The following is a 24,808-nucleotide window of genomic DNA, read 5'->3' on the forward strand; positions in this document are numbered from 1 at the left end:
GAAGGGGGTCTTCTCCAAGGTCCCCTGGAACAACTGCGCCACTACCTTTAAGCATCAGCATCTCCATGGAGACAGTGACCCTTGCCCTAACCTCTACAAGTGTAGATTTCTGAGAATAAATAATTTTGTTGACTGTAAACAAATGATTTTGTACAATTTTTTCATTTCTGAAATCAAGATATAATTAATAGCATCTTGGATACAATGAAATCCATTACTAAGAAGAATGGAGAAAACCATCTGAAGATCTGGCGTGTGTCGAGGGCCCTTCATATTCACTGATTAACATTTCCCAGGGTTCATCATCACATTGCTAGGGCTGGGAAGGGTCTCTCACGGGGTAGAGCCAGCTTTAGAATACTTTGCATTGTTAAAAATATAATACAAAAATAAAGCAATCCTGAAAGCTGAACTGAGGCTGCAGCATGACACTGATCCGAGACAAGGATAATGAATACAATTCAACCAATCCTTTGAGGTAACCCAGTGATTGCCAGGTGCAATGTCTGGGGGTCTCCAGGGTGTAACACAGCCTCAGGAAGGGGCAAAGGGCAGAGATGACCCTGAAAACTAACCAGGGACTAAGGGGTCCCACTTTTACTTCCCATAGGCCAGACTCTCAACTCCCTGTCTGGGCAGAGGTCTGCATCTGTAGACGGGGGACAGGCCTTCCAACAGTTGTGACTGGAGAGGCGTTTATGAATTGGATACTGGGATAGGAGCATGATGGCAGTACCCACGCCAAAGAAACCATCACAACAAAAACACTGGGCTTCAGCATCAGCTTTCCACATTGCACAGTGCACAAAAACCTACCAAAGAAACCATCACAGCAAAAAACACTGAGCATGAGGTATCAGCTTTCCACATCACACACTGCACAAAAACCGATCACACAACCCATGTCATGCTGACAGCTTTGGCACACTTGTATGCACATCAGGTAAAGGATTACATCTGATGCTCAGGGCCCATGGCATGACAGAGCATGTGGCAGGATCCTATCAAGAAGTCTCAATTAAGAACATAATTCTAGAGGCTGACCCATCTGGACTCTGGAGGAAGGATCATGTGCAGTCACTATGTGCCCAGCACTGTGCAATGCAATCTCCACCCACCACGTCCCTCACTCTGAGCAATGCCCCATGGGACAGACACAGTGAAGCTTCGTGACCTTGGGGAACGTAGCTCACACAAATGGCCAGGAAGCAAAGCTGGGGCTTGAGCTCATGTCTCACTGCCAAGTTGTTATGTTCCCCATTCCCAGGCCTGCTGTGTCCCAACACCACAAGCCTGTGCCTCACCCCCCCATGAACTGCCCACCCCTTCCTTTAATCTGTCGTCACCACCTTCAGATGCTATTTGCTCCACACACCACCTGCATGTCCTAAAGGTGTGATATGGTGTGGCTCTGTGTCCCCACACAAGTCTCATGTCAAACCATAATCCCCATGTGTCAGGGGAGGGACCTGGGGGAGATGACTGGATCATGGGGGCAGATTTTCCTCTTGGTGTTCTCATGAGATCTGATCATTTAAAAGTGTGTGGCACCTGTCCTTTCTCGCTCTCTATCCTGCTGCCATGTAAGACATGCCTGGCTTTGCTGCCACATAAGATGTGCCTTGCTTCCATTTCTGCCATGATTCTAAGTTTCCTAGGCCTCTCCAGCCATACAGAACTGTAAGTCAACCTCTTTTCTTTATAAATTATGCAGTCTCAGGTAGTTCTTTATAGCAGTGTGAAAACAGACTAACACAGAGAATTGGTACAAGAGGAGTGCGGTACTGCTATAAAGATACCTGAAAATGTGGACGTGTCTTTGGAACTGGGTAATGGGCAGAGGCTGGAATAGTTTGGAGGGTCCAGAAGAAGAATGGAAGATGTGGGAATGTTTGGAACTTCCTAGAGACTTGTTGAATGGTTCTGACCAAAATGCTGACAGTGATACAGACAATGAAGTCCAGGATGATGTAGTCTCAAATGGAGATGAGGAACTTATTGGAAACTGGAGTAAAGGTCCCTCTTGCTTTGCCTTAGCAAAGAGACTGGTGGTATTTTGCCCCTGCTCTAGAGACATGTGGAACCTTGAACTTGAGGGAGATGATTTAGGGTATCTGGCAGAAGAAATTTCTAAGCAGCAAAGGGTTCAACATGTGGCCTGGGTGCTCCTAACAGCATACGGTCATATGTGTTCACAAAGAGATGGTGTGAAATTGGAACTTATGTTTAAAAGGCACGCAGAGCATACAAGTTTGGAAAATTTGCAGCCTGACCCTGCAAATGGTAGAAAAGAAAACCCTTTCTGGGAAGAAATTCAAGCTGCCAGCTGCAAAAATTTGCGTAAGTAAAGAAGAGCCAATGTTAATCGCCAAGACAATGGGGAAAATGTCTCCAGGGCATTTCAGAGACCTTCATGGCAGCCCCTCCCATCACAGGTCCAGAGGCCTAGGAGGGAAAAATGGTTTCCTGGGCCAGGCCCAGGGTCCTGCTTCACTGTGCACCTCTGGACATGGTGTCCTGTGTCCCAGCTGCTCCACCTCCAGCAGTGGCTAAATGGGGCCAAGGTATAGCTCCAGCCATGACTTCAGAGGGTGCAAAGCCCAAGTGTTGGTGGTTTCTACATGGTATTGGGCCTGCAGGTACACAGAAGGCAGGAGTTTGGGAGCCTCTGCCTCGATTTCAGAGGAGGTATGGAAATGGCTGGACATCCAGGCAGAAATCTGCTGCAAGGGTAAGAGCCCTCAAGAAGAACCTCCACTAGGGCAGCATGAAAGGGAAATGTGGGGTTGCAACCCCCACACTGAGTCCCCACTGGAGTACTGCCTAGTGGAGCTGTGAGAAGAGGGCCACCGTCTTCTCAGAATGGCAGATCCACCAACAACTTGAACCATGCACCTGAAAAAGCTGCAGGCACTTAATGCCAGCCCATGAAAGAAATCAAATGGGGCTGTACCCTGCAGAGCCACAGGGTCTGTGGAGATGCCCAATGCCTTGGAAGCCCACCCCTTGCATCAGCATGCCCTGGATATGAGACATGGCATGTAAAGGGATTATTTTGGAACCTTAGGATTTAATGACTGCCCTGCTGGGTTTCAGACTGTAGCCCCTTCGTTTTGGCCAATTTTTCCCTCTTGTTGTGGGTGCATTTACCCAACGCCTGCACCTCCATTGTGTCTTTAAAGTAACTAACTTGTTTTTGATTTTACAGGCTCATAGGCAGAAGGGACTTACCTTGCCTCAGATGAGACTACTTACCTTGTCTCAGATGAGACTTTGGATTTCACTTATGAGTTAATGCAGGAATGAGTTAAGATTTTGGGGGATTGTTGGGAAGGCATGAAGGACATTACATTTGGGAGGGGCCAGGAGCAGAATGATGTGGTTTGTCTCTGTGCCCCCACCCAAATTTTGTGTCAAACTATAATCCCCACATGTCAGGGAAGGGACCTGGTGGGATGTGACTGGATCATGGAAGCAGATTTCCCCCTTGCTGTTCTTGTGATAGTGAGTTCTCACAAGATCTGATCATTTAAAAGTGTGTGGCACCTCCCTGTTCTCTCTCTCCTGCCACCATGTAAGATGTGCCTTGTTTTCCCTTCGCCTCCTTACATAAGTTTCCTGAGGCCTCCCCAGCCACATGTAACTGTGAGTCAATTAAACCTCTTTTCTTTATAAATTACCCAGTCTCAGGTAGTTCTTTACAGCAGTGTGTAAATGGACTAACACAAGGTGATTCCCCTAAGATTCCATCTCTGATATCATAAGGAAAATCAACAGGAAATGAGAATTATTGAAATATAAATTATTACCTAGTGTTTCCACTGAAATTATTAGGAATAAGATGCCAAAAAAATAGTCTCTAGTTTATGAACTTCAAACAACATTTCTGTTTTGTTTTGTTTTGTTTTGTTTTGTTTTTGGAGACAGGGTCTCTCTCTCTCTGTCACCCAGGCTGGCGGCCTGGCCTTCTTCCTTACAAGAATGCCTTAATCTCCCATTTCTGCATACAATTTTTCAGGAATTCCACCCTTTGAACACCACACTGGGCTGGCAGTAGAACCCACATTTCCAGTTGTGTGGTCTCCACTAACCACACCAGTGTCCCTGTAGCACCTGGGTGGCTGCTGCACATCCCATCAGATGACCCTGGAGCTGGGACTCCATCCCACCACCAGCTTCCTGAGCCCCTGCTCTAACATGCGCCTCCATGGAGAACAAGTAAGGGAATCCCTCTCTACTGCCAGATGAGCAATTAGAAGAGGCTGGAGTCCTAGAAGGTGCACAAATAGACATGATCGAAGTGTGAGCGTGAGGAGTGCTATGAGGCCACTCCTCCACTCATCCACTATGTGGGCAGAAAGAATCCATCAAAACCAGATACCTCGGTCTCCACCTGAAGTCTCCCACATTTCCCTCTGAGCATCCCCCGAGAAGGACAGGAGGGAAAGTCCTCACCTGAGCACTCTGCTCCTGTAGCCAGCAAGGCTGGCCCTCGAGGTGGGGTTCCTGAAGGGCCCAGGGAGGACATGGACATTGTCCTGAGGTGGACAAAATCTTAGGTGGTGACAGCCTAAGTGCTGCACATGGTATGGGGCATGAAGAAAGTTCTCCTCTTCTGCGGGAAGAGCCCTGTAGAGTCTGTTCTTTGGGAAGGCAGAAAAAACCCAAACACCTCTTGGGGACCAAGAAGAATGATGGTAAAACATTCTTAAAACTAGGATTCAATTCAGAGAGAAAGTGACATCCAAAACAATGAAGACAGATGAGATGTGCCGTAAAACGCTGGTGATAACCAAGAAGTTAGGTCACAGAAATGAGAAAGTAAGTTCCTGCACAAAACAACGAAAAATTATTTTTCCTGTTTTAGCTATACCTTAGTTGTAAAAAAAATGCTTCATGTTTCATGAAGAAAATCTATGAAATATTGTAAAGAAAATTAATATCCATAATTTACCAAAATTATTCCTGTTAGGTTAAACGGCAGTGTCTTATCAAAAATGTGCAGAAAGGCCAGGACCTCTGGCTGGCATTGAATACACAGGGAGCCATAAACCTCATCCGCAGGCCCCACCAGTGCGCACGTCCAGATCCTGTCCATGAGCACAGAGCTTGGGTGTGGCAACCCTGAAGGCCTTGTTTAGAAGAACTGAACCTGCCAATCTTCACCTCCTGTAATCAGAAAACAGACCCTCATCTAACCAAGTGACTCTCTCAGAAGTGCCATTCTTCATACATAATCTCACAATTTGTAATCTTGAAATCTTAAACAAAATGTCCAAGATACAGTGTCATTTGCGTTTTCTCCTATTTTTCATCAAATGTAAAATTCAAGCATTAAGTTCTGAATTATCCCAATAAAGCAGATGGAAATTTCTCCTTTTGCCACAGGAAGGGCAGGTGTATCGCACTCCGGCCCTGGGAGAAAGCCTCCAGGCTGCTCCCTGCAACTCTGGGTCCTGACAACCAGGGCAGGAAATAGCACAGCAAGACTGAACAGTGACACCTAAGACCATCCCAGTAATGTGGGCAAGATCAGGAAATGTTACACCAAAGTACCTGTGAAGGACAGAATCCAGCGAGAGGGTTAACAAGAACATGAGCAGGCTGGGCGCGGTGTCTCACGCCTGTAACCCCAGCACTTTGGGAGCCCAAGGTGGGCGGATCACGAGGTCAGGAGATCGAGACCATCCTAGCTAACACGGTGAAACCCCGTCTCTACTAAAAATACAAAAATTAGCCGGGCGTGGTGGCGGGCGCTTGTAGTCCCAGCTACTCTGGAGGCTGAGGCAGGAGAATGGCGTGAACCTGGGGAGGTGGAGCTTGCAGTGAGCCGAGATCGCGCCACTGCACTCCAGCCTGGGCAACAGAGTGAGACTCCACCTCAAAAAAAAAAAAAAAAAAAAAATGAACATAACGCTCGGGTCAGCTCACTGCATGCCACATAACCTGCACCTACCAGTTCAGTCCAGAGTCCATGTAATTTTACTATTTTATTATAAAACGAATTTCCTGGTATACTTCTTTTGTTTTGTTTTGTCTTTTTGAGATGGAGTCTTTCTCTGTTGCCCAGGCTGAAGTGCAGTGGCGTGATCTTGGCTCACTGCAACATTCACCTCCCAGGTTCAAGCAATTCTCCTGCCTCAGCCTCCTGAGTAGCTGGAATTACAGGCGATGGCCACCACACCCAGCTAATTTTTGTATTTTTAGTAGAGATGGGGTTTCACTATGTTGGCCCAGCTGGTCTCAAACTCCTGCCCTCAAGCGATCCAACCGCCTCAGCCTCCCAAAGTGCTGGGATTACAGGCGTGAGACACTGCACCCGGCCCTTTCCTGGTATACGTTTTAAAGGTATTTAAAGTCATAGGTCAGGGAAAAAGATGAAACCTTTGTTTAGCCAGGTATCCCAATTTCTCATCAGGAACGCTGCATCACAGCGGGGTGACCATGTGCAGGGCCAGCATGGGACTCGGTACAGACGGTCTGCCGTTATAAACCACAGGGCACTGGCATCCCTGCAGTCATGGGCCCACAAATACAGCTCTTTGTGAAGATGAAAAGAGGGGAACGTGGAATGCGCTGTGCATGACCCTGACCCACTCTCTCCAAAGCCCACCCCCAGAACAGTTCTGGACAAAGGCTTAGCGCTGGCATTCAGTGTCTTAAAGCTGTTTTGGTGGTGGTGACGTGGTGAGGGAGGACTCTGGGAAGAGTGAAAGCACAGGCCCCAGGCCTCTTCTTGGCATCGCCATTGGCTACCACCTCCCATCTTCCTGAATACTGTGGAAATGCTGTGATCCTGGGAACACAAAACACACTGCCCCCAACAGGCTAAGGTTTCAATTACGTACAACAAAAAGGCACAGAACAGCTTAGTCTTCTTTCATCCCTTCTAAATTTGGGAACTCACAGTGAACTTATCTTTAAACACACTGAAGCTATTGAGAAACTGGCCATTCTGGAAAACATTGGTTGCTGAACCCAGTCCTGACATCCACGTCAAACTGTGAGACCAAATCCCACAGTCATCAGACGAGACCCATCAGGCCACAGGAAGGCCCGCAGCCATGTTCACCAAATTGCAGGGTGCCAGGCCAAGGACCCTTCAGGGTGTGGTGGCGCTAAGCGGCCATAGCGAGACCAGGCTCCCACCAGAGGGGCTGCTGATCTGACCCCCAGCCTGCCTGAACACAGTCTGACTCAAAAAACTAGTTCGCGTGACCTAGGCCTACCTCAGCACACACAAACATGGAATCCAGAGCCAGGTACTGGGACCTACGCCCACCTCAGCATGTGTCAACATGGAATCCAGAGCCACACACTGGAACCCATGCCCACCTCAGTACGCATCAACATGGAATCCAGAGCCACACACTGGAACCAATGCCCACCTCAGCACACGTCAACACAGAATCCAGAGCCACACATCAGAACCAATGCCCACCTCAGCATGCACCAACACGGAATCCAGAGCCACACATCAGAACCTGTGCCCACCTCAGCACGTGTCAACATGGAATCCAGAGCCATACACTGGAACCAATGCCCACCTCAGCATACGTCAACGCAGAATCCAGAGCCACACATCAGAACCAATGCCCACCTCAGCATGCACCAACACGGAATCCAGAGCCACACATCAGAACCTGTGCCCACCTCAGCACGTGTCAACATGGAATCCAGAGCCACACACTGGAACCAATGCCCACCTCAGCATGTGTCAACAGAGAATCCAGAGCCACGCATCAAAACCCATGCCCACCTCAACATGCACCAACACGGAATCCAGAGCCACACACTGGAAGCAATGCCCACCTCAGCACACACCAACGTGGAATCCAGAGCCACACACTGGAAGCAATGCCCACCTCAGCACACACCAACGTGGAATCCAGAGCCACACAAGCCAACCCATGTCCACCTCAGCACACGCCAACATGGAATGCTGAGCCACACATTGGAACCAATGCCCACCTCAGCACGTGTCAACATGGAATCCAGAGCTGCACATCAGAACCAATGCCCACCTCAGCACGCGTCAACACGGAATCCACAGCCACGCATTGGAACCCGTGCCCACCTCAGCACGCACCAACAAGGAATCTAGAGCCACGCATGGGAACACGTGCCCACCTCAGCACACACCAACATGGAATCCAGAGCTGCACACTGGAACCAATGCCCACTCAGCATGCATCAACATGGAATCCAGAGCCACACATCAGAACCTGTACCCACCTCAGCATGCACCCAACACAGAATCCAGAGCCACATACACTGGAACCAATGCCCACCTCAACACACACCAACACGGAATCCACGCCCACCTCAGCACACACCAGCATGGAATCCAGAGCTACACATCAGAACCCGTGCCCACCTCAGCACGCACCAACACGGAATCCAGAGCCACACACTGGAACCAATGCCCACCTCAGCATGCATCAACATGGAATCAAGAGCCACACACTGGAACCAATGCCCACCTCAGCACACACCAACACGGAATCCAGAGCCACACAAGGGTAACCCACACCAACCTCAGCAAGCACCAACACGGAATCCAGAGCCACATGTCGGAACCCAGTCCACCTGAGCCTGCCCTGGGTTCTGACCACAGCCCTGTCACTGGTTGCTCAGTCCCCTCATCTGTCAGATGCCAGCTGTGTGACCTCCAGGAGTTGTTTTTCCTCCTGTTAATTTCTGCAAACATATCTTTTAAAAACAAAAGGAGGACTGGCCTCAAAAAAGGCCCCACTGCAGCACTGGGTCTTGTGTTTCCTTTGATATGCTCCAGACAGCATGTTTTGGGTAGTGTTTTCTTTTTCCCTGAGTTTTAACCTGGGGGTGCAGCAATAAAGCATTCACTTCAAGAGTCCTGAAGTCTGTGGGGGGAGGCAGGGGAAGGGCCTAGAGCAGTCCAGGAGCCCCTAAGAAACCCACTCACCAAGTGAAGCGAGAACTGAGCCCCCTTCCCTGCAGGGTGGATCCAGTTTGCAGAATGTTCAAAGAGGCAGACTCTGGGCTCTGCCACAAACCGTGATTTGCAGACAGACAGTGCAAACCTTAAAACCACTCATGTTCAATATCTGCAGTTTCGGGAATAAGAAGTCACCGCTCCAGCCCTGTCTGGTGAACTGGCAATTCTTGTAAGAATCACCAGGTTACAATCTGGGTCAACAGACTGTGCCATTTATTTCATGACAGTCAATCTGAAGATCTTGATGCCAGTTAAGTTTGAACACACCAGAAACTGGCACTCAAAACAGTCATCGAGACAAATGAACATGTGTTCTATGCTCATTCACATTTCAGAACCCAGACTTATAAATTCATTCTAAGCCCATGAGGGGCATTATTAATCATTTCTCATTCTGAAAAACTTCTACCTATGTACTTTTTAAGATACTTATTTGGAAGGATTTGGGGAATAGGGAAAGGGAACTTTTACTTCCCACACCGTTTTTAACAAAGTATTTTGATAAAATAAAAATATTTCATACATGATGACTTCATATTCAATTTACAAAAACAATACACGTAACCTTCAGATAATTTTGTATGCCTGATAAAAACAAACATTAATTACCACATTTGGAATTACTTATGTAATCTAAAACCAAAAATTCTCAACACTGCCTACCTGCAAACAAACCCACAGACCTAAAACAGCTATAGCCACCCTTGGTACAAATATTCTTTTGTTCAGCAGGTTTGTAAAGAACTGAAAAGGATTAATTCTGTAAGTGCATTAACTGTACAAGTACACAAATACCTCTTCTACCAAGTGCTAAAGCAGTTTTAATAACACGTTCAATATGAGTCTTGTGAAACAGGGGTGGGAAGGATCTTCTAAAAGGATAAATATTGTTTTTCACAATATTGAAGATGTGTAAAATTTCTGTTTTTATAACACTAGAACAAGCAATCCCGATGAAGAAACATAATCCATGACTACTGCGAACCGAAATCCAGACTGCAGGTGCAGGAGAGTTGCTAGAAATACCTCAGATGGGAACTTAACCCATGGCCAGAAGCCAATGTCAGCCTCCATCAACTTCCAGCCATTTCCCATGAAGGCCCTGAAGATCTCCAGCCACAGCAGCAGGAACGCATGGCCAACAGAAACCAACGCCGTCTGTCAGTGCTTCACTGAGGCTTTATGTTGAGAACTGTAAGAAAAATGATTATTCTCACAGCCCAGGCTTGTGTGTACCAGAAGGGAAATCATGAGCTGCTATGTAAACACCCTCCAATGAACACGAAAAACTCTCAAACTGCAGGGTCCAGAGGCAGCCACACAAACCCTCAAATCACACCCAAAGTCAGCACATAGATATCAACTTGCTAGCTTCACCCAGTGCCAGCCAGGACAGGGTCCCTAAGCAGCAGGGTAGTGGGAGGTGTCTGGAAATGTGGGCATGGACACCACTGTGGCCTAACAGCTGGGGGTCTGGGTGTCCTCTTTCTCCTCACCCATTCAGCCACGGCCACTCTCCACTGCCACAAAGACAGAGGGGCAGAGCCACATGAACACTATTTTTTCAAGAAACGAATACTCCAGATTTCCCTGTTTTTGCTGTAAGAAAATTGAAATTATTTAAACAACAACAAAAAACACACGTAGGATCTCTGGAAATGCTCCCAAGGGCAAATAGTAAGTGAAGAAATATCTATTCATGAAAATTCTTAAACATTTGGTAGAAAAGATGGGCAACCAAGACCATTTACCCTCCCAGCTCGGCAGCGGGGGGTGGGGGGGGAGGAGAATCCACTCAGGACAGCCACAGCCAACAGCACAGGCTCCCGCTCACTCCTGCTCCAAGTGGGACGACTTTCATCCCAGGAGGAACTGGACTTCAGCTTCTCACATGGTGTCCCCAGCTACCTGTGGCTGACGCTAAGCCCCAGATGAATGCTACACAGAGGTGAGGACTCCCTTGTTCCAGCCCCACTCCCAGGAAGGAGGCGCTGCTCTGCATGTGCTGCACTGCAAACAGTGGAGCCCTGATCACCCTTCCTGGGCTCGAGAGGTGATGGTTCCACCCCAGGAGAAGCAAGCTGGTATGACTCCCCACTACGGCAAACGCTCAGTTCCCAGAGCAGGACTGTCACTCGGAGAGCAGCTTGCCTTTGTCCCCATCCCCAGCTCCAGAGTCTTGGCTGAGAGATGTCCCTGGTGGAGAAGCAGGACATAAAGCAGACATCTATGGACCAGCACTAACCTTCAGAGCTGTGGAAGACAAAATCTTTTTCCAAAGGAGCCCACTTCATTTGCACAGAGTGTAGAGAAGCTTAAACATAAGGGAGCTCTTAGGAACGCTGGAGTCTGTGGTGAAGTGCAACGGGGAGGTATTAGTCCATTCTCATACTGCTATAAAGAATAATACCTGGGACTGGGTAATTATAAAGGAAAGAGGTTTAATTGACTCACAGTTCTGCAAGCTTAACAGGAAGCATGGCTGGGAAGCTTTGGGAAACTTACAATCACGGCGGAAGGCAAAGGGGAGGCAGGCACCTTCTTCACAAGGCAGCAGGAGGAGGGAGTATGAGCATGCACAGGAAGAACTGCCACTTTAAAACCATCAGATCTCATGAGACTCACTCACTATCAACAGAACAGTGTGGGGGAGACTGCCCCCATAATCCAATCACTTCCTTCCCTCAACACATGGGGATTGCAATTCTAGATGAGATTTGCATGGGGACACAGAGCCAAGCCATATCAGAAGGAGATTTGAGACAAGGCTAACCTGTAGGCTGCTGGCTTTCAGGGAAGAACTAGGGAATAAGACAGCTAGAAGGATCCTTCTTGGGGTCAGAGCAAATATCAAGCAGGGACCTCAAACTATTCCTTCACAGAAGCCACAATTTGATCGGATTCATTTGTAGAGCAACGTATGCCCCAGGACATTTTTTAAACCGTACAGCAATCAGCAGCAATTACTGGAATTTAGCAGCTGCACGTGGTCACGGACGGAGGAAGAAAGCCTGCCACACCTCCATCATCCCAGGTAAGAGGGGCCACACCCAACAGTGCCCTGCCCCACCAGAAGCCACATCAGGAGCTAAACACCACTGGGGGCAGGGTGGAGAATTGACTTCTCTAAAATAATCCAGCCAATCACTAAGCAAATAAAGAGGCAAATAACAACAGCAACAATGGGAAAGGGGGAACAGTCAGTACCCAGAGTTGCTACAATGTATCATACAAAATGTCCAGTTTCTAACCAGTGGGCACTAGGCTTAATACCTGGGTGACAAAATATTCTGTACAACAAACTCCCATGACACGAGTTTACCTATATAACAAACTTTCACCTGTACTATTTAACTTAAAGTTAAAAAATAAAAATAAAATACATAAAGCGTCCTGTTTCAACAGAAAGTTTTGAGGCAGCCAAAGAAAAAGGAAGACCCATACATCAGAAAACAACAGCAGGCAACACAAACTGCCAGATCTGTGGATTTAACAGAAAAAGACTTCAAAGAACCATTATAAATATGTTAACAAAGCTAAAGGAAAGTATGATAAAGATGTAAAGGAAGGTATGATGGCAATGTTGCATCAAACAGAGAATGCCAGTAAAGAGACAGAAATTATCAAAAAGAACCAACTGGAATTTCTAGAGATGAAAAGTATAATACATGAAATAAAATATTCACTAGAGGGGTTTTACAGTAGATTTTAATTTAGAGAAGAAAAAATTAAGTGAACTTGAAGACAGACTGCTACAGATAATATGTGTATTAGTTCATTTTCACATTGCTATAAAGAACTGCCCAAGACTGGGTAATTTATAAAGAAAAGCAGTTTAATTGACTCAGTTCCACATGGCTGGGAAGGCCTCAGGAAACTTACAAAAACGGTGGAAGGCAGAAGGCAAAGGCATATCCAATATGGCAGCATTCAAGACAGAGAGCAAATGAGTGAAGGGGGAAGACTCCCTTATAAAACCATCAGATCTCATGAGAACTCACTCACTATCACAAGAACAGCATGCGGGAAACCACCCCCAGGATCCAATCACCTCTTACCTGGTCCTGCCCTTGATACATTGTGATTATGGGAATTACAATTCAAGATGAGATTTGGGTGGGGACACACAGACAAACCATATCATTCCGCCCCTGGCCCCTCCCAAATCTCATTTTTTTCACTTTTAAGACACAATTATGCCTTCTCAACAGTTCCCCAGTCTTAATTCATTTCAGCATTAACTCAAAAGTCCAAATCCAAAGTCTCATCTGAGACAAGGCAAGTCCCTTTTGCCTATGAGCCTGTAAAATCAAAAGCAAGCTAGTTACTTCCTAGATACAATGGAGATACAGACATTGGGTAAATGTTCCTGCTTCAAATGGGAGAAACTGGCCAAAACAAAGGGGCTACAGGCCCCACGCAGCCTGTAGCAATATCCAGCAAAGACCTATATCCAGCAAAGACCATCTTTCAAAAATGAAGGTAAAATACAGACTTTCCTAGATGAATAAATCTGAACTTCTTGCTAGCAAACCCACCTTATGAGAAACACTAAACGAACTTCTTCAGCTGAAAATGAGGATCTCCATATAGCAACTCATATCCACATGAGAAAACAAAGTGCACTGGTAATGGTAATTATGTAATTATAAAATACAGTACAGATACATTTTTATTTCTTCCCAGAACTAGTTTGAAAAGCAATTGCATAGAAGAATAGGCATATACTACACAGAAATGTAATGTGTATGTAATATATTTGCCAGTAACACCACAAAAGATGAGGGCAGAAGCAAAGCTACACCAGGCTAAGAAATTGGCTACAGATGGTAAGATAATAAATGAAAATGTTGAATTTAAATACACAATGCAAAAGAAAGCAGCAAAGGAACAAAATGAAAGCATGAGACATATGGAAAACAAAAAGGGAAATGGCAGACGTAAACCCAACCCTACTAATTCAATATTAAATGTAAATGGATTAAAACTCCAATCAAAGGCAAATACTGTCACACTGGATTTTTAAAATACAATCCAACTAAATGCTGCCTATAGGAGACACACTTTAGAATCAAAGATAAAAACTGATTGAAAGTGAAAGGAAGGAAACAGAGATATGCAAACAGCAAACACAACAAAGCTAAAGTGACTATGTAAACAAAAGAGAGTTTAAAAATTTTTTTTTAAAGTTGCTGAAGAGCATTTCATCAAAATAAATGCAACAGCCCATCAGGAAGATATAACAATTAAAGACTTACATGTACATAGTAACAGGGCAACAAAATACAAGAAACAAAAATGGACAGACATAAAGGGAGAACTAGAAAAATCCAATATTCACAGAGATTTCACCATGCCACTTTCAATAATGGATAGAAGATTAACAACAGAAGATGTGGAAAAACACTACAAACTAATAAGACCTAACAGATAGTTACAGAACACTCCAACAATAGAATGTACATTCTTCTCAAGTGCAAACAGATCAGTCTTCAGGACAGATCATATGCTAGGTGATAAAACAAACCTGGATATATTTAACAGGAAAAAACTATTCAAAGTCCTTTCTTTGACGATAATGAAATGAAATTAGAAACGAAGCAGGAAAAACTCTCGAATATGTGGAAATTTTAAAACTCACTCTTAAATTACCAATGGGTCTAAGAAGGAAATCAGAAAATACTCGTAAACAAAGTGAAGACACAACATACCAAAAAACATGGGATTCAGTTAAAGCAAAGCTTAGGAGGAAATTTATAGCTGTAAATGTCTATAGAGAGAAAGAAAAAAGATATCAAATCAATAACTTAAACTTCTATCTTAAGGCAGTGGAAAAAGAGCAAACTAAACCTAAAGGAAGCAAAAGGTAGGAAATCACAAAGATTAAAGCAGAAATTAATCAATGGAGAATAACAGAAGAGAAATAAACAAAACCAAAATTTGGTTCTTTAGAAAAACAAAATTGGGGCCAGATGCAGTGGCTCACACCTGTAATCCCAGCAAATTGGAAGGCCAAGGCAGGTGGATCAGGAGGTCGAGATTGAGACCATCCTGGCCAAGATAGTGAAACCCCGTCTCTACTACAAAAAAAAAAAAAAAAAATTAGCTGGGCATGGTGGCACACACCTGTAGTGCCAGCTCCTTGGGAGGCTGAGGCAGGAGAATCACTTGTACCTGGGAGGCAGAGGCTGCAGTGAGCCAAGATCGTGCTACTGCACTCCAGCCTGGCAACAGAGCAAGACTCCATCTCAACAACAATAACAAAAAATCAGCAAATTGATAAATCTTGAAACTGACCAAGAAAAAAGAAGACTTAAATTACTGGAATCAGAAATGAAAGAGGAGACATTACTATTGACCTTATATAAATCAAGAATATAAAGAAACATTGTCCATCAAAAAAAAAAAAAGGCAACTTAGAAGAAATGGACAGATTCCTACAAAGACACAAACTACCAAAACTGACTCAAGAAGAAACACAAAATCTGAATAAATATATAACAAGTGAAGAGACCAGGTGCAGTGGTCTCATGCCTGTAATGTCAGCATTTTTGTAGGCAAAGGTGGGCAGATCACCTGAGGCCATGAATTTGAGAACAGCCTGGCCATGGCAAAACCCCATCTCTAATAAAAATATAAAAGCTGGGCATGGTGGCATGTGCCTGTAATCCCAGCTACTCAGGAGGCTGAGGTGGGAGAATCACTTAAACCTGGGAAGTGGAGGTTGCAGTGAGCCAAGATTGTGACACTGCACTCCAGCCTGGGTGACAGAGCGAGATTTCATCTCAAAAAAAAGGTGGAGAAATTGAATTAGTAATCAAAAGGCTACCCAAAAAGAAAAGCTCAGGCCCAGATATGTTTGCTACTAAATCCCAGCAACTATTTAAAGAATTAATACCAATTCTTCACACTATTTCAAAAAAAAAAAATAGAAGAGCAAGGAACATTTTCTAACTCATTTTGTGAGGGCACTATTATACTGATACCAAAACTAGACAAAGACACCATGAGAAAAGGAAATTATAGACTAGTATCTCTTATGAATATGGACCAAAAAAACTTCCTCACCAAAATGCCACCAAACTGAGTCCAAAAACATTAAAAAATGAAAAGAACTATGTACCATAATCAAGTGGGATACATCTCAGGAAAGAAAGGTTGGCTCAACATCTGAAAATCCATTAATATAGCAAATGAATAAAAAAAATTATATAAGCATCTCAATATATGCATAAAAAACATTTGGCAAAATCCAATACTCTTTCATGATAACAACATTCAACAAAGTAGAAAAAGAAGGGAATTTCCTCAACCTAGTAATGGGTGTCTACGAAAATATCACAGCTAACACAACATACTAAATGGTTAAAGACTGAAAGCCTGCCTCCCAAGAGCAGGAACAAGACAAGGAAGCCTATTCTTGCCTCTTCTATTCAACACCGTGCTGATTTCAGCCACAGCAATTAGACAAGAAAAGTAAAATGCATACAGAAAGGAAACAAAGTGAAACTATCTCTATTTGTTGATAACATGATCTTTTGCATATAAAATATGAAGAAGTCCACTAAAAACTATGTTAGAACTAATAAAAGAGTTCAACACAGTTACAGGACACATCATGAATACACGAAAATCAATTGTGTTCTTACACACCAGCAAGGAACAATCCAAAAGTGAAATTAAGAAAGCGATTCCACTTACAATTACATCAAAATAATAAAATACTTAGGAATATGCTTAAAATGTTTAAATGATCTGAATAAGTGGAAAACTACTCCACTTTCATGAATCAGAAGACATAACATTATTAAGATGGCAATACTCCCCAAACTGATCTACACATTCAGTGAAACCCCTATCAGAATACCAGCTGATTCTTTGTAAAAACTGATGACCTGACTCTAACATGCATACAAAATAACAGGGGATTCAAGCCAAAATAATCTTGAAAAAGAAGATCAAAGTAAGAGAACTCACACTTGCCATTTCAAACTTACCACAAAGCAACAGTAATAAAACAGTGTGGTACTAGCACATCAATGGAATCAGTGGCATTAATCAATGACAGATGAATGGAAAAGAACTAAGGGTCCAGAAATAAACCCATACATATAAAGTCAATTGATTTTCAAGAAGAGTGCCAAGACAATTCAATGGGGAAAGAATAATCTTTTCAACAAATGGCTGTGTGACAACTGGAAAGCCACATGTAAGAAAATGAAGTTGGATCTTCACACCTGCCTCCCACCAAGGGAACTGCCACCCACACAACCACAAAACTGGGGACAGGACGCTGAACGCAGACTCTAGATCCACATTTGCCTCAATGCAGGGACCAGGACACCACTGCCAAGTCTGTTGACCTCAGAAACACACGACCTTAGCTCTGTGTATGGAAACACGAGGAACCATGTGGCCACAAAACCACCCTGTGACTGCCGGATCCACATAAGCCAAGGAGCTTGAAGCCCTCTCTCCACTACCAGTCACCTCAGTGCCTCAGTGGGGATGCAGCCTTTCCCTGGGACACTGGGAAATGTCTATTTTTGCATTCCAGCTCTATAGGGGAAGGCCCACCCGAGAAGCAATGGGAACACGTGTTGAGTGTGCCAGTTTACCACCTCTCAGCCTCCTCCCACCCTGGTCCTCCAAGGAATGGCACCAACAGGCAGGAGAGTTTTCTTTCATGGGGAGGGCTAATTTAAAATTAAGATTCTCACTTTCTCAAGTGAAGGAATTGGATCATGATGGTATTTATCCTGCAAAAGATAATCAGGAAAACTCATACAATTCAGACTTTATTCCAATTCAGCTAATATGTATGATTAAATATTCCATCAATACTGGAGACACAGGTCAGGTTTCAGGGCTCCACTCACAAGCTCTGTAACCTTGTGGGAATCCACACAGAGCCTCCCTGGCCTGAAGTTCACCAAAGAGAAGACGGCACTGATATATGTTCTGTGCACAGCCAGAGATCCAAGTACACGCACACTGATAGGTTCTCTTCCCCTCATTCTCAGTGTCTTTTCTGCTCTATATTTTCTATGACTTCTAACTGCTCACTTATCAATCACTCAGACAGAAAAAAATGTAAAATTAGGAAATCTCTCTCTGATTAAAACTATGAGTATATACATTATGCATGTAAAGTGTTGTCTATATTAGCACACTGAAAGTACAGTTTGAGTGTCCCTTATCTGAGATGCTTGGAACCAGAAGTATTTCAGATTTCAGATATTTTGGGATTTTGAAATATTTGCATTATACCAATTGAGCATCCCTAATCTGAAAATCCAAAATCCAAAATGCGCCAATGGGCATTTTTGTCGATCATCATGTCAGCATTCAAAAAGTTTTGAATTTTGGAGCATTTCAGATTTTTAGATTAGAGATGCTCAACCTGTACTATCAAAATAAATGACATTCTAGTTGGCACAACCCACTGATGTCAGGAAGAGGATTGGGCAGCCTCTAACATTACTACTTACTGACAATTAATTGTTAAGTTATAATCAAGACAAGGCATAAGAGAGAAATAAAAGTTACAGTTACTGGAAAGGAAAATATAATCTTTATCACTATATAATTAAATAAGTATGTGCTAAATATATATACTGAATTATAGATTATATAATTACTTTTAGACAATGACTACATAACTAGAAAATGGGAGAGCATCAAAGAACGATTAGACCTAACAAAAAATGGCTGAATATAAAAGAAATAAAAAATAAATGGTTTTATTACAGTTAGACAATAGAAAAAGAAATGCCATTCACAAGAACAATAGTTAAAATGTCCAAAAGAACAAGTTACAAGTTTCCTTAAAAATTACATTAAAAATAAGATTTGAATAAATAAAGAGAAAAATCATACCTGAATGCCTGAATGGATGGCTGAACATTAAAAAATATATAATTTATCCTCAAGTTACTACACTGGTCCGGTAGAGCGGTTCCTAAATGTGCTGGTGTGAATGGAGAAGAAAACATACAGGTCTCAGGAGGTTCACATCTAACCTATTCCCTTTTCATAAAATCTCCCCAGAGTGAGCTACTATCACTATTGGGACTATGGAGTGTCCCTCAGGAATGTGGAATACAAATAAAACATTCAAGAGAATGAGAGGAAAAGCCATAGACTTGGAGAAAATATTTGGAAAAGGCACATCTGATAAAGGATTGTTGTCCAAAATATACAAGGAACTCTTAAAACCCAACAATAAGAAAACAGCCCTATAAAAAATGAGCAAAAGACTTTAACAGACACTTCACCAAAGACATGGAGATGGCAAATAAGCATCTGAAAAGATGCTCCACAACATCTGTCATCAGGGAAACGCAAATTAAGACAGCAACAAGACACTGCCACACACCTATCAGAATTGACAAAACCCAGACCACCACCACCAGGTGCTGGCAAGGACATGGAGCAGCAAGAACTCTCATTCACTGCTGGTGGAAAAATGGTGCAGCCATTTCAGAAGACAGTTTGGCAGTTTCTTATAAAACTAAACACTCTCACCATGCAAGCCAGCAATCACGGTTCTATTTATCCAAATGACTTGAAACCAAATTACTTGAAAACTTAGGTCCACAAAAAAACTTACATATGGATGTTTATGGCAGCTTTATTCGGAATTGCTAGAACTTGGAAGCAACCAAGATGCCCTTCAGCAGGTGAATGGATAAGCTGGTACATCCAGATGATAGAATACTATTCAGTGCTAAAAAGAAATGCACTATCAAGCCATGAAAAGACATGAAGGAATCTTAAATGTGTAAACCAACTAAAATTCTAAGCCTCCTGATGCACTGAATGGACTTGTGCTCTTGGAGGAACCAGAAAAACTAGTTCAGGCCATGATGGGAAAGAGGGAGTCAGACATGCCTCATTATACTTTCCTCCCTTTGGCGCTCAGGCAAAACTGAAGAGCATTAACATTAAAACAGAGACCTTAAGACTGACAGAACAGACTCTTTGTATCAGTGAGATATCAAATTCCAATCTAACTCTGGTACAGCATCACATGACAGCAGGCCCTAAAGGAAATAAAAATATTTTACCCCAAAATATATTTCACATATTTTGGAATGGCCCTGCCCAACTGTCTCTTATGGGGAGAATTTACATTCTATGGGGCATCCCCATCCCTTCCCAGGTCTTTTCCTGAACAAGGAGAGATTAAACGAAGCATCTGACACCATTTAAGGTCTGCTAAGAGACATTTACCATCTATTCTCTCTGAAGCCTCTACCTGGAGGCTTCAAGAACCTGGGCTTCCACAACCTCCTTTATCTTAACCCCAAGCATTCCATTCCTTTCCGACTTCAGGCAGAGCTTAACCCTTCCAACCAGCTGCCAATCAGGAAATCTTTAAATCCACCTACAACCTGGAAGCCCCCATTTCAAGATGTCCAGCCTTTCCAGGCCAAACCAATATATACCTTACATGTAATGATTAATAACTGTAACTTTTGTCCCCCTAAAATGTAGAAAATCAGGCTGTAGCCCAACAACCTTGGGTACATGTTCTTAAGATCACCTGACGCTATACAGCAAAATTGTCATTTTGTCTCAAAATAAATCTATTCAAATATTTTACAGAGTTTGGATTTTTCTGCCAACAAATACATCTTACTAAGTGAAAGAAGCCAATCTGAAAAGGCTACACACTGTGTAATTACAACCAAATGACATTCTGGAAAACACAAAACTATGGAGACAGTAAAAAGATCCGTGGTTGCAAAGGGTTCAGGGGAGGGAGGGATGAAAAGGTGGAGCACAGTGGAATTTTAAATCTTATGGCAGTGGAACCACCAGGCCTGATGCTATACTGGTGGACACGTGCCACCGTAAACTCATCCTGACTCACAGAACAGACAACACCCAGCGTAAACACTAATGTCAACTATGGACTTTGGGTAACAATGATGCATCAATGTATGTTCGTCAATTTTAACAAAGGCACCGCTCTGGAGAGGGATGTTGGTAGCAGGGAAGGTAGGGAAGGTAGGGGCCAGGAGGCACCTAAGAACTCTGTGCCTTCCCTTCAATTTTGCTGTGAACTTGAAACTGCTATAAAAAAGAGTCTATTGAAAAAGAGAAGATGACAACAATAACTGGCTCAATAACACACACAGCAAAGCCAACAGGCATGGGTACACATAAGTCTAATAAAAGGTAACCTGTGCTACCAGTTATTAAATGTATTAGAAAACTTCACTAAGACAACCGTAGAAATGGAATAAAAGTATATAAAAGAACAAAGAAAACAGATGAAAAACCCAACAAACCCATGTATATAGAGATTTTAGTATACAATAAGAGGTGCATGACAAAAAAGGAAAAAGAACAAAAGTCTAGGAAAGCTGAGTAACTATTTTGAGAGAAAAGGATCTTTTTTTCACAGCAAAATAACTTCGACACAGTTAAAGAGTTATTCCTTTTAAATGAAGCCATAAAGGAACAAAAAGAATCTGATCTCAGGGAAAGAAATTCCTTTCTAAGCCTTAGGGCAAATGGAAAAAAACTGAAAAAGTAAATAGATTCCACTTATTTTTTGTTTTTTACCTTAAAAGGTCATTTACATAAATATCTTAATAGAAAGTGTAATTTGAAATTCATACAAGTTTATTAACAAATCAAATACTGGAGTATGGTATTAAAAATCCAATGTTTAGTCTTTATCCTTGGTTCCTGACACAGAGTTCCTGAAAGTATTGGAATTTACTGCCTTTCGTACACTAATGAGATGATTGACAGGAGGCAGGTAGAGCTTCAGGATGGAGTCTGTCACCAGAAATGCCAACACCTTGATTTCAGGACTAGAACTTTCAGCCCCACACCCACCTCCTCCTCTTCTGACCTCCAGAGAGAGGAGGAGGGCTAGAGATTGAATCCAATCACCAATGGCCAAAGATTTAATCAGTCATGCCTAGGGAATGAAACCTCCATTTAAAAAGCTAAATGACAGAGTTCTGGAGCTTCCAGGTTAGTGAACTCATCCATGTGCTGAGAGCATGCATGTTGAGAGGGATGGAAGCTGTGTGCCCTCCCCATGCCTTCCCCTTTGCTATGTCCCTTCTGTTGAGCTGTTCCTCTGCTGTATCCTTTCAAGTGACCAGCAATCCTTACAAATGAGCTTTCTGGAGTTCTGTAAACTATTGGACATGACAGAGAGTCATGGGAAGCCCCCAATTTAGAGTCAGCTGAGTAGAAGCAAGGGTAGCCTGGATACCTGTGACATCAACTCTACCATCTTAACTACCTTCAAGTATAGAGTTCAATTGCGTTAACTACATGCAACTGTTGTACAACAGATCTCTAAAACTTTTTCATCTTGTAAAACTCTATACAGACTGAACAACCCCCCTTTCCCCCACCCTCAGCCCCTAGTGACCACCATTCTGCTTTCTCTAAGAGTTTGCTGTAACCCTCAAAGGGTTGGGTTGCTCACTGCTTGTAGAAAGAACCCAAAATAATAATGAGGTGTGACTAAAAGAGAGTGAAAAAATCTACTCTTCAATTTGTGGAGGGAACGTACTTTTTAAAGACAGGGTTTGGAATGCAGAAGAGGCAGTGGGGTGAGGCATTGTCAAGTGGTATGTGACCCACTCTGATGGCTTATCTTGAATTATTGTTCCACGTGGTGAAGGGGCTGGCGCCACTGCGGCCAGAGGTGTCTGATCCAAATCAGCATCTGGCCCCTGAAGCTTCTAAGGAAATATATGACCAGATAAGTGGGCAATTTATGTGCTTTACCGGCATCCAGCTAAATAAATGTGTGTAAGGCACAGAATGGGAAAGAAAGGGAATGGAGGTCACAGCACGTTCAGAAGCTGTATTTCAAAATGAAAGGAAACACATAGGCAGTTTTGTTTCAAAGTTACATCCTGTGGTTGGGGAGAAAAGTGGAAAGAAAACATTTTAAAATACGGTTTGAAGCCAAGCTGCTCAGTTACATGACTACTTTCAATACCTCATGTAAGTAGAACCATGCATTAGTTGTTTTTTTGTGCCTCGCTTATTTCATGAAGCATAATATTCTCAAGTTCATCCATATACCAGCATATTATCAGAGTTCCTTCTTTTGAGGCTGAATAATATTCCATTGAACATATGTACTATATTTTCCTTATCTATTAATCCATCCACAGACATGGAGGCTGCTTCTCCTCTTATTATAAGTGGTGCTGTAATGAACATGGGTGTGCAAATCTCTTTGAGATCCTGTTTTCCTTTCTTCGGGATATATACACAGAAGTGGGATGGCTGAAACATATAATTCTATTTTTAACTTTTTGATAAATCTCTATACAGTTTTCCACAGCAGCTAAATCATTGTTACAAGATTGCCAACAGTGCACAGGTGTTCCAATCTCCCGGCATCCTTGGTTACACTGGTTATTTTGCTTTCTTGATTGTAGCCATACTAATGGTTATGAGGTGACATCTCATTATGGTTATGATTTGTATTTCCCTGATGATTAGCAATGTTGAACATCTTTTCATACGCTTATAGGTCATTTGTGTATCTTCTGTGCACCAATGTCTACTCAAGTCCATTGCCCATTTTTTAATCAGGTTTTTTGTTGTTGTTTGATCATAGGAGTTCTTTAAATATTTTGGATATTCACCCCTTATTAGAGATATGGCTGAGAAATATTTATCCCATTCCAAACGTTGCATTTTTACTTTTTTGTTTCCTTTGTTACATGTAAGTCTTAACTTTTGATATGCTTCAATTTGTCTATTTTTGCTTTTTCCTGTGTTTTGGTGTCATATCCAAGAAATCATTGCCAAATCCAATGCCCTGAACCTTTTCTCCTGTTTTCTTCTAGGAGTTTTATAATTTCTGATTGAGGTCTTTCATCTATTTTGAATTAATTTTTGTACAGGTGTTAAAGATCCAACTTTGGACGGGAGCGGCAGCTCACACCTGTAATCCCAGCACTTTGGGAGGCCGAGGCAGGCAGATCACGAGGTCAGGAGATCGAGATCATCCTGGCTAACACGATCAAACCCCGTCTCTACTAAAAACACACACACAAAAAAAAATAGGCAGGCGTGATGTTGGGTGCCTGTAGTCCCAGCTACTTGGGAGGCTGAGGCAGGAGAATGGCGTGAACCTGGGAGGCGGGGCTTACAGTGAGCCGAGCTCACACCACTGCACTCCAGCCTGGGCAACAGAGAGAGACGCCATCTCAAAAAACAAAAAAAGATACAACTTCATTTTTTGCATGTGAATATCCAATTTTCCCAACATCATTTGTTGAAGAGACTATCTTTTCTCCATTGTGTAATCCAAGCAGCCCTGTTTAAGATCATGTGACCATATACATGAGGGCTTATTTCTCTCTATTCTGTTCCATTGTTCTATATGTCCGTGTTTATGCCAATATCATACTGCTTTCATTACTGTACTTGTATAATTTGTTTTCACGTTGGAAAGTGTGAGGCTTCCAGTTTTTGTTTTTTTTTCTTTCTCAAGATTGTTTTAGCTATTCAGGTCATTTGAGATTCTATATGAACTTTAGAATTTCTTTTCTACTTCAGCAAAAAAAATGCCAACGAGATTTGCATTGAACCAGTGGATTGCTGTGGGTAATATGGACATTTTAACAATATAAGTCTTCCAAACCATGAACACGGGGTGTCTATTTATATCTTATTTAATAACTTTCAGCAATGTTTTATATTTTTTCAGTCTTTCACCTCCTTCATTATTTCTAAGTACCTTTTTTCTTGATGTTATTATAAGTGTTTTATTAATTGTTTTCTTAATTTCCTTTTGGGATTTTTCATTATTAGTGTAAAAATGTGCCT

General features: G+C 42.9%; 2 protein-coding genes across 7 annotated transcripts in view; one reads left to right on the plus strand and one right to left on the minus strand.

The window, feature by feature from the left end:
- Positions 1–16,057, plus strand: part of FBXO25 (F-box protein 25) — a 104,842-nt gene extending 88,785 nt beyond the window's left edge. The window contains exon 10 of the mRNA XM_063709009.1: positions 9,917–16,057. Coding sequence (XP_063565079.1) covers positions 9,917–9,934 — 18 coding nt within the window. The 3' untranslated portion in view covers positions 9,935–16,057. The remainder of the gene's footprint in view (positions 1–9,916) is intronic.
- TDRP (testis development related protein) overlaps positions 1–24,808 on the minus strand; it is a 53,770-nt gene that overhangs the window by 5,523 nt on the left and 23,439 nt on the right. The gene's annotated exons all lie outside the window — the stretch shown is intronic.

The sequence above is a fragment of the Gorilla gorilla genome, chromosome 7 (genome assembly GCF_029281585.2).
Source record: "Gorilla gorilla gorilla isolate KB3781 chromosome 7, NHGRI_mGorGor1-v2.1_pri, whole genome shotgun sequence".
NCBI lineage: Eukaryota > Metazoa > Chordata > Mammalia > Primates > Hominidae > Gorilla > Gorilla gorilla.